The sequence below is a fragment of the Vicia villosa genome, unplaced genomic scaffold, assembly GCF_029867415.1.
Source record: "Vicia villosa cultivar HV-30 ecotype Madison, WI unplaced genomic scaffold, Vvil1.0 ctg.000212F_1_1, whole genome shotgun sequence".
Classification (NCBI taxonomy): Eukaryota; Viridiplantae; Streptophyta; class Magnoliopsida; order Fabales; family Fabaceae; genus Vicia; species Vicia villosa.
The window spans coordinates 120,394-132,184 of NW_026705078.1; the positions used below are offsets into that span (position 1 = coordinate 120,394).

At 33.2% G+C, this 11,791-nt stretch overlaps 1 protein-coding gene across 1 annotated transcript; it reads left to right on the top strand.

Annotated features, from left to right (window-relative positions):
- The first annotated feature begins 1,724 nt into the window (after window positions 1–1,724).
- LOC131625412 (large ribosomal subunit protein uL1c-like) lies at window positions 1,725–6,020 on the top strand. The gene is made up of 7 exons (XM_058896268.1): window positions 1,725–2,228; window positions 2,901–3,080; window positions 3,196–3,250; window positions 4,282–4,409; window positions 5,145–5,228; window positions 5,387–5,512; window positions 5,591–6,020. Exons 1-7 carry the CDS (start codon window positions 1,824–1,826, stop codon window positions 5,723–5,725), a joined length of 1,113 nt encoding a protein of 370 aa, XP_058752251.1. The 5' UTR covers window positions 1,725–1,823; the 3' UTR covers window positions 5,726–6,020.
- The last annotated feature ends 5,771 nt before the right edge of the window (window positions 6,021–11,791 follow it).

An 11,791-nucleotide genomic window follows, 5' to 3' on the forward strand; every position in this document is an offset into this window, starting at 1 on the left:
CTAAATGAACCGTAATGGGTTAAATCATTCAGCTAATCCTAATGAGAGGTCAATGCTCTCAACCGTTTAATTATTCCAGTATTATCACATTAGACGATTAACATACACTAAAAACCCGAAACGACAATGAGAATAAGTTCTCTCATATTCACTTTTTGAATATCTGTCTCTCCAATCCTACAAGATACACCGTTTTTATTATTTTTAATTATTATGTAATATTAAATATATTGTAATTTATATCTATTGATCATCAATTTAATTTATTCAATTCTATCATACGCGTCACACATGAAATGCAATGTAAATTGTATAACCATGTCTGATACGCGTTATCCAAGAGAGCTAATCGTATAGTCGCACAACACAATCAAAGTTTCCCATACTCAAACTAGAATAACTCACACACAAATGTATAAAACTTATTGAAAACATGAGATGACAATGACAACCTCAAACTTATTGAAAACAGAAAAAAGAAATTAGCTTGACCAAAAATCAGAGATGAATCTGATTTGATCAACCTTTCAAAATTGTTAGTGGGTCAAAATTAGAGCAAAACCAAAAAAACCGTCCAACCAAAAAATGAGAGCTAGTTTTGTAAAACCATGATATTAAAAAAAATGCATTAAATTGACTATTTTAAAAATATATTTTTTAAAAAATTTAATATGTCAATATCAAAACTTATAATATTCCTATTAAAAAAATTCTTGTTTTTTCTACAATCATACAAATTTTAAAGTTATATTTCTCCATTATAATTTTTTTTTCAACCACGCTCCATCATCATCACGCCGTGTATTTCAAATATAATCACGCTGTCCAACTCAATATTACTAGTCGTTCAACTAAATATTGTTTGTTGTTATTCAGTTATAATTTTTTTCTAGCCGTTCAACTCGAATTTGCTTAATATTATTCAAATAAATATATTTTATTATTTATTTTTGATAATTCTATCTTATTTAATTTAAATATTTTTAATTATTTAAATTTTATTTTAGATATTATGTTGTATTATTTAATTTTTGTTTACTTAGTTTAACTTATTTTATTATAACTTTTTAATTTATTTAAAATATTCTAAAATATGTTAGGCAAAATACTCTTTTTGGTCCCTTATGTTAACCTCGGGGTTCATTTTAGTCCCTTAACTTCAAAAAGTGTCACATTGGTCCCTTAACTCTTCAAAAGGTGTCATTTTAGTCCTTTTTGTCATATTAACGACGGAAATAGCGGTCAATTTTTGAGTTTTTCCGCCGCTAATGTGACAAAAAGGACTAAAATGACACCTTTTGAAGAGTTAAGAGACTAATGTGACACTTTTTGAAGTTAAGGGACCAAAATAAACCCCGAGGTTAACATAAGGGACCGAGAAGAGTATTTTTTTTTTTTTTGACTTTATACCACCGGTTTAGTCCGGTTCGGGGGCGAATTTTGGCATCAAGTGGCACCAAAAAGAGTATTTTGCCAATATGTTATTATATATTTTATTGATATTATTGTGTAATGAATTTTTGAAATCTTATTTTATTAAATTGTAAACATAAGATTGTGTATAGTAAAATTTAATTTTATATTATTAATTTATTTAATAAACTATTCAACCATACTTGAACCAAATTTCAGCAATCCAATTATGTAAGCATTGATTAAGAATCTAAGCACATAATAACAACGTCTCACACGCTTTTCGCTAAACAAAAACGAGCACCACAACAAAATAAAACAAATCCACCCGTCCATTCTTACACGATAGAACCCATCACATTCTTATCTCCTCATTATTCATTATCCGCCAAATAGATAAAACTACCCAAATGTCTTCCTTTCACCACCACACTCCGTTTCCCAACTTCACAACCACCATGGCCTCATGTACAACCACCCCACCTTCCTCATCTCTATTCTTATCAACCCACACAACCTCCTCCATCATCATAAACTCACAAGACCTCTCTTCTTCCAACCGCTCTTTCCCTCTTTCCAGAACCTTCTTTATCTCTCCCCTCGTTCTCAAACCCGCTAACGGTTTTCATCTAACCTACCAATCTAGGGTTTCGAATTCCTTTGTTTCTGCAGTTGCTGCTGGTGTCGCTGAAACGGTTGATGAAGAGGAGAGAGATGCTGCCGAGGAGGATGAATCTGCTGTTCCTATTAACACTGTTACAGTTACCACTAAGCCCAAGACTGGGAAAGCTGCATTGCCACTTAGGAGTGACAGGGTATATTCTAATTCTTCTCCTTTTCTTTCTTAATTATATCAATTTTTTGTTTTAATTCTGTAACCACTTTTCATTTCTACATTTTTGCTGAATTTTATACTTTTGATCACTCTTTAGAACTATAAACATGTAGGTTTGGATTTTGTAGGACGAAAAACGAAAATGTTAATTTATGACCGAAAACATATTTAACCCTTGGAATTATTATTTATTACCCCTTTTTGCTCATGCATGATTGTTTTTCTTTTCTTTTCGGAAAAGATTCATGCGTAATTGTTAAGTAATGGCTGGCCACTAATTGTTGTGCTACCGCCATTGAACTCGATAACGGTCCAGTATGCTCTTTTAGATGAATACATATGGCAATTGTCTATTTTTTTCCAGTTAAATAGGGAAATAACTGTTGTTTTACATAGGAATTCAATCTAATAATACCCTTTTGTCACATTAAAAGCAAGTTTTAATACTTATACATTAAGATTAGATAGTGAAAAATGACTGGACAATGACAATCCTGCAATTTTGTATGGTTATTGAACTGTTTTTATTTTCTTTTGCCTCTTTTTCACATCCTCTTAAGCAGTGAATGACTACTATTAGATGTATACATAACTGGTCTATCTTGATGTCATCCTTGCAATCTTGTTAATTGTTGTTTCAATGTTTCACCAGGTGAGATCTAAGAGATTCTTGGAAATTCAAAAATTGAGGGAGCTTAAGAAAGAGTACGACTTGAAGACAGCAATTTCTTTAGTAAAAGAAACAGCTAAAACCAAGTTTGTAGAAACAGTAGAAGCCCATTTCCGCCTCAACATTGATCCTAAATATAATGATCAACAGTTAAGAGCTACAGTGAGTCTCCTGCTCTTTGCTTGATTTTGTATATACAAGCACTTTAAAAACCCGAGCTACAAAATTTACAACACATGAATTAATTCTGAGTCTTTTGTCCATTCTCTCTTAATAGGTAAGTCTGCCAAAGGGAACCGGAAAGCCTATTAAAGTGGCTGTTCTTACTCAAGGTTCTTATGCTTTCAATCCCCGTTCACACTTTTTGACTTTTTAGTTTTTTTTTTAAATATATATATATATATATATATATATATATATATATATATATATATATATATATATATATATATATATATATATATATATATATATATATATATATATATTTTTGCGAAAGAAGAGACACTTTTAGTTATTAAAACTTGAAAGTTCCTGATCATGCTGAAAAACGCTATCTTTTAGAGAGAATGTGTAAGAAAGGAAATGTTTTCATTACGTAAATAGATATAAAATGATAGGTCTCTTATTCCAAATTGTTAGACATTGTGTTGTCGAGATGTAGACATAGAGGAAGTTTCTCTGCCGCTGCATACATATAATAAAAGTCATCGTTCTGGACTTAGAATTTTAAGTAAATGGGATCCAGTAATGCTTACAAAAATTGAGCTTGAAGAACGAAGTACATCTACTTTTGCTAGAAAGATAGATCATGGAATGTTAGTTCATGTGTGGATAAGTATGAGTTCATAGAGTTTCCTAGGGTTATGCTTTAATCTAAATAGGGGCAATGGCGGATATACATGGCGGTTTTTGGACTCGTCGCAATGATAAATATTGGCCGATATTGCGGGTTTTTCCGCCATAATCCGTTATAACGCGCCGGAAAGCGGCCAGTATGGCAGGATTTTGGCTCTCCACCATGGACCGCCATGCACGACACCGAGTCTCTATGATATACACTTCCATTTTTTCTTTCTAATTAAATATTATTTCAAATGCGAATCAAACTTCTGTATGGAAGGCCAGGCTAGGCTTGCAAAGAGATTAGTTGTGAAATGACAAGTATTTATGCTGATTAAATTGAACACTGATATTCCTCATTAAAATATGGATAGTGGAGGATTTAAAGTTTAATAGCATAAAGTGGACAGGATAACACCTAGCCACAAGTGGATCGAGTTTTCAACTGAATCGCCACTTATAATTCACAATATTATTAATTGTTGCATTGGCTATTCTAATTTATAGTTCACTTTGATAGGTGAAAAATTCGATGAAGCAAAAAATGCAGGAGCTGATTTGGTAGGTGGAGAGGACCTGATAGAGCAGATAAAAGGAGGATTCATGGAATTTGATAAATTAATTGCTTCTCCAGATATGATGCCTAAGGTGTTGCACATTATCTTGTCTTGTTCTAATTTGAACTTTTATTTTCTCTTCATTTTTTTTATTAATTATAATTTTAGTAATTGAAAACATGATTTAATATCAATAAATGATTCGGAAAATTAGTAACTGATTAAACTAAACCATTTGCATTATCATGCTCTCCTAATGTGTACTGAGGATAATTTTTTCAAGTGGTTGGTATATTTAATTTCAATTAGTCTAGAGATCTATGCTCATTCAAATCAGGTTCTTTGGATGTGTCATTCATGCATGCTTGCATAGCCTTTATAGCTGAAATCTATGTAACCAGACTGACACCATATTTGATGCTATGCTCAGGTTCAAGCTTGATTTTTCTTTTCTATTTTCTTTTTGAAACAGTTAATGTTAGTATTGTTAGTAATTGTTTGTTTCATGCTAGGAGTGAAGATCAAACCCTCGACCTTCTTATCACTTCGCTCTTTAGTTCCCCCACTTCAGCTACCAAGTCATCCTTATATCCTTGTTCATGCTTGATCTTTCAAAAAGTTCACTATTTAATATTGTTGATACTGGTTCCTTAGATTATTGTTTTTTCCTTATTTTGAGAGACTATCTGTGTATGCAAGTTGATCATTCTAAACTATTCAAGTTAGTATTTGAGCTTGGTTCTGATCCAGGGAACTATGGGTCACAAGTTTTATGACTATGATGGAAATTGGAAACTCATTTAATTGCCATCGCTGACACTGTCAGGTTGCTAGCCTAGGAAAGATTCTGGGGCCAAGAGGACTCATGCCAAATCCTAAAGCTGGCACTGTAACGACTAATATTCCTCAGGTGCAGTATTATCTACTTTTAGTATTTTTCTTTCTCAGTTCACTTTAACTGAGTGCACACACACAGAATTCTTGCAATGCAAAATGTATATAAACTAACCATGATGGCACAATTCTAAAATGGAAGTTTTTTGTTCTTAAATAAATTCATCTTTACAGGCTATAGCAGAATTCAAACAGGGAAAAGTTGAATACAGGGCAGATAAAACAGGAATCGTGCACTTGCCTTTTGGAAAAGCCGATTTTCCAGAAGAGGATCTTCTTACTAACTTGCTCTCTGCTATAGTATGTTCTTCCCCAAACAGAAATCTATTTGTATTTCACTCATTACTAAACTTCTAACCCATCATTCCAATTTCGCAGAAATCAGTAGACTCAAACAAACCTTCAGGCGCGAAAGGTGTGTACTGGAAAAGCGCACACATATGCTCAGCAATGGGGCCTTCTGTTAGGTTAAATATCAAGGAGATGCTTGATTATAGGCTTCAGTCAGAATAAAGCACTTGAATATGCTTGTTTTGTTTTAGTCAGCTTTCTGGGTCATATCGTGTAGAAAGATGTTCCCAAGGTTCTTGTCACAAAAAAAATGTTATCAAGGTCTCATAGAGGGAAGAACTTGGGATATAGTTTGGATGGTTATATCTTTGTTAAAAAATTCTACTAGAAGTGTGCACACAACAGTCTTTGACCCAGGATGAGGATTTTCCTTGTATTATTATTACTTTGTAACTAACACCTTAGATCTCATTATATTATCTTTCTACGGTAATAAATTTCCATTTTTGCTCTTGAAGATTTGATAATGAGATCTTTCTCACTTGGTATGTTTCAACTTGTGTTAGTTGTACTCATTGCAATTGGTAATTGGTATGGTGCAGTAAACTTTTGAGCTTGGAACTATGTTATTATTTTGAATGGACGACAAAAAGTGAAATGACCTCTTTTCACTGTAAAAGCTTTAGTAAATAGCCGCATATATAATGAAATTACTCCAAATAGAATACAATACAGTTCTACATACACTAATGGTTCAGAGTTTCATCTCTGATTTGGTTTTTGGAGGGTTGGATTGATATTTTGTTGTGTTTTATGTTTTAATTTTTTTTAAAAATTAATATGATTTTATTATGCTAATGTATTATATTACATTTCAAAATATAGACGCAATTCTCACATAGACACCAACATCGTATGATAATGCAGTTATGTTTTATTATGTTTTAAAAAATATTATTTATTCTTTATTATAATACAAATAATTCAATAGGTAATTGTGCAATTGATACGGTGTGCGTATGTGTTAATTTTATGAATCTTTAAATAACAACTCTAATAGCTCCAAGCATGAGAGTAACTCCAAATATAGTTTATGAATGTTTAAATAAGAAATCTAATAGTTTCAAGCATGAGTATGGGTGATACTTGAAATCGAGTACTAATAGGGATGACTTGACGGTGACACTTGGTCAGAATTTTGTCTTTGACTCCAATGGTGTACACGCAAATATTGTGACATTCTAGTTAGTATGTGCATGAGGTGAGTGCTAGGCTTGACTTCGAAAGAGGGGATGTACGTTCAAATCCCTGACATTCAAGTTAGTATATGCATGAAGTGAGTGACAGGCTTAGAACGGAGCATTTCATACCTTTAAAGAATAGAGATAATGACAAAGATATGGAAAATGAGTATGGTTAGTTTTAAGTCTAGTTTAGAATAAATGATAGAGTAAGGTAATGGATAGAGTTTAACATTTGTGTTTTCATCGGTAATCGATGAATTTGTATTTTGGGGTCACACTTGAATACATAAGATTCTCTTTAACGAAACCGTAGTTGGTTATCTTGGCTCCTCCTTACTCGGGGTTGTAATCTCTTTGTTGTGATTATGGTCAAATAAATTTGTTGTATTGTAAATTGGTCCAATGATGGAGCAGACTTGTAATCATAGTTGTCTTGGCATGCTAACTTGCAAGGTTAATTGATACTAGTATAAACAATGTATGAACGGGAGACAACAAATATTTTTAATGTGTTTTAAAATTGGTGTTAGCATCTTCGAGGGCACGTGACTTCTAAAGGTTGCGCTTTAATATTTATTTTTACATCTTGTGTTGTTAACATTCTATCGTTTCTAAGAACAAGTTATCAACATGTTCTCGTCCATGATTCTAATGAGAAATCTTTGGATTAAAGTGGATGTGGTGTCATTATTCTCATATACTCGATGATTAACCTATATATGTGGTGTACTATATGAAGTTGAGTGTCAAAATTCTCACTCAACTAAGCGTAGGGGTTTGGGGGGAGGGAGAACCCGACTTGCTAAAGTTAAGGGGATCTAATCGATTCTCGCTCAAACATATATGAGCTTAAGGAGGGGGAGGAAACCCGACTTACCAAAATTAAGGGCAAAAATTTTCACTCAACCAAACATGGAAGTTTGGAGGAGGAATCCGACTTACTAAAGTAGAGGGTCAAAGTTCTTACTCAACCACACAGTAGCTTGGAAGGGAAATTCAACTTGTAATCATGCATACCAAAAACAATGTAGCTTAAAATTCTTTCTTAATAGGAAATTAATTTGCCCGATGTGTTTTCTTCTTACTCATGCACAACAAAAACAAAAAACACAAACTCAAAGTATTCCTATAAAGTATCCTATAAAGGGGATCTGATCGATTCTCACTCAAACATATGAGCTTAAGGAGGGGGTGTTGAGAATATAACAAGTGCGAGTAGTAAGTGTGGGGAAATAGTACCACATTGGATAAGAATGTGGTGACTTGAGTATTTATAAGTGTGAGAACCCACTCACCTATCACTTTAAGGTTTCGGGTGAATAAGTGGTGTGTTTCCCACAAAAGTGTGTTGCTCAAAGGAAAGTTCCACAAAGTAAGAATGCTCCTCGCTCGATCCTCCCCTGATTGTTGCACTAACAGGAGGGAACCTGACTTACCAAAATCAACCCCCGATTGTTGCACTAACAGGAGGGAATCTGACTTGAGAATTCAACTTGGGAACCTGACTTGAGAATTCAACTTGCTGAAGTCGAGGGTTAAAGTTCTTACTCAACCACGTAGTAGCTTAGAAGGGAAATTCAACTTGTAATCATTAATACCAAAAACAATGTAGCTTAAAACACATTCATTCTTTATAGGAGATTAATTTGTCCGATGTGTTTTCTTCTTACCCATGCACAACAAAATAAAAAACACAAACTCAAAGCAAGTGTTATTCCTATAAAGTATTGTGTATTAATTCAACCCGACAAGAGTACCTGATGTCTTTTTATGAAATATAAGACACCCTTATTAGAACTAAGAAGTTGGGAGAGGGACACTAGTTTTCTAAGTTGTCAAGAATATGAATTTCATAACTTTGATGTATTTTTGACATAAAATTATGTATGAAAGTGAGAACAAAACCATTCTTTTAAATTTTCCATGTTTTAGGAATTTTGTCTTTTATATATCTTTGATTCTCATTTGGGATGGATTTTACTCCACATACAATAATCACAATATAACCACATGAATATTTTACAAGAATAAGTCATCTTCTATACATATGTGTATTTTTTTATGGAGTGGTATCCATATTGATCAAAGTGTCACTTGACACATGTCTTCTATACATTCTTAAGAAGTCCTTCAATTGTGAGAATTTTTTAGGTGCAATTTTCTTGGTGCCACTTTATATATAGTTTCACAATGTTCTCTTTGTTAGAGTTGTATTAGTTTTGCATGCATAGTTTTCGAATATTGAATAATATACAAATATTTATATTATGATCTACTAATCAACATATCGGTATAATTTGCAAGAAATGAAACATGTAGCTTAATTTTCTAATTTGAAAAGTTACTATATTCTATAACAATATGCTAAAATTGTCACGCTCTAACTAGGTAATCAAATATAATAATTAGAGACCACACTGGTTATTGTGGTTCTGGTCTTTTTAAGAAGTTATAGAGTATATGTATCATTTCTAATTTTTATAATTCCCTAAGGTTATGTTTGGGAGTTTGGAGGAGATGGGAGGAGAAAACTTTCGAAAATAAATTTTTAAAAAAATATAGAAAAATATTCAACATTTTTTTAAAAAAATGATCTCGTATAGAATTAAAAGAGTGTATAACATTACTATATTTTTAATTTTTCGAATACTATAACAATATAAAAGACATTTTGAAAATTTATATAAGTCCTCCAAAACCCTAATTCAATATAAATTTTGAGTTCCCCCGTATTATAGGGTTTTTGGTGTTATGAATAAAAATAAATCCTCTAAAACCCTCCCAACCAAAATCATTCAATTCTTTCCACTCAACTCTTCTATATTTTCAAAGCCTTCCTCTCCAAACTCCCAAACATAGCCTAAGAGATAGTCATGATTGCACCAAGGTATAAAAGTTAGTTTATACAAGGAGTGGCATACTTGTTAAAACTTTCCTCGGTCCATACGGATCGAGTGTTGTTTCCTTCTTTCGCCATATTGTTTCTTTGCAGATCGATAAAATGGAGGCATGAAGTTACATGAAAATGGAGGCGTCTTCGATATCACTTCGCTTCAACATTATGGTGAGCTCGGGGTGCCTTTTCCCCTAGTATTCTTCCATGCGGGGCACGATCTTCAATGTTATGCTAGAGTATGATATAGAGTTACCGAAGATCAAAGGATTTTTATTTATCATGTATCACAATTCTGATCGATGAGGATCTGGTAATTAGATTTCATTGGAGACGAAGGTGTCGCAAAAATCCTATTGACTACAAGATATCTTGTAAGGCCTTCCGTCAACGATGGAAACTACTGTGATCATTGGTAGGTACGTATTTTTTATTCTTGGAACTTCCATGTTCCTCAAACGTCTTCGTAATGTAGATATTCATTTCTTGACTCGATGTCAAAATGCTAGGTGGAAGAAGAATTTCAATGACAAATCGCTGCTAATGTGACAACGATGTTGATATCTGTGGTGATAATAAGATGTGATAGAGTAAAACTAGAATATCTAACATTTCGTGCAACTGCGAAGTATCGTATGACTCGTGGCGGTAACTACTTCAATTGTTAATAACTCTTCGTTCGAAGTTTGGTTTGCTTCGCCGTAATCTAGAAACTATGGTGCAACATGATCTTCGTTCCTGCTTGGAGATTCTTCGCCACATGGAAAAGAGACTCCAGTAGCGGATCGGTGTCAGAAGTCGTTACAAGTTTGTCTTAACTTCGAAGCAGTTCTTTAAGGATCACATTAATGATGGATAATTGAGGCGATCCAAGGTTGGAAGGCTGATATGGAACCTTTAGAAGGATGACTGAGGTAATTACTCCATTCTTCAGTGACTCTATTATGAATCTGAGTTTGGATATAGAATCATTCGTTTGTAGACAGCATCATTGTTTCGTTCTGGAACAAGAAATAGGTGTAAGCTAAAGGTATGGATCTTGAACCAGTGGTGTGTTTACAGTGATTTATGGTAAACAACCGCTAGTCTTCCAAATTCTTATATATATATATATATATATATATATATATATATATATATATATATATATATATATATATATATATATATATATATATATTTTTGCTAACTTACATGATCGACTAGATTGATCCTAGGACATGTGCCTAAGTGATTCTGTCTTAGTGATCGAATTCATCTTCTTGTCTCTATTCTAAAAGGTATTCGGATTTACAATTGATATAAAGGTAATGGAATATACAACAACAAAATTTAAAGAAAGACTTAAAAGGACTTCAATTGCAAATATAAAGGAAATAATTCGATAAAAAGTACGTAAATGACTTGCATTAGTAAAATGAAAACAACATTAGAATGACAATGGTGTTACACGTACATTCTCAGCAAACTCTTTCTCTCACACTTGGTACTTGAGAAATTTTAAGTAACTTTGTACAAAATGAACACATTCGAATCTTAACATAAAAGACTCCTATTTATACTAATTCGACCCTAACAGTCTTCTCCTAACGAAATGCCATGTTGCTTCTGTTAGAACAAGATTTGTTCTGATCAATTATCTTAGTTTTGATGATAACAATAATATGAATTTTGCTTAAGATAATATGGTACTCTAATCCAATGCAATTTCCTTTTCAGGAAATATATAAAGAGTATGCATAATTCAGCGCTCAGAAGCTTTGTCTCAAAGGGTTCAGCATGCAACATCAGAACATGGTCTGGCAAGACATCAGAAGATGGTCGAAGCAGAATCAGAACATGGGTCTATGGAAGCATCAGAAGAACATGAGATCAGAAGCACTGAAGTTCTGATGGTATCACGCACAGAAGCACTTCAAGGTCAGAAGATCAGAAGATGCTTTGCACCAAGCTGTTTGACTCTGATGATATTCAAACGTTGTATTCACAAACATCAGATCAGAAGGAAGTACAAGTGGCAAGCTACGCTGAATGACAAAAGGAACGTTAAAAGCTATTAAAGGCAACGTCAGTAGACACAGCGTGAACAAGGCTCGAGGTAGTTGACAAAAGCGTATAACATTAAATGCGATGCTGTACGGAACACGCAAA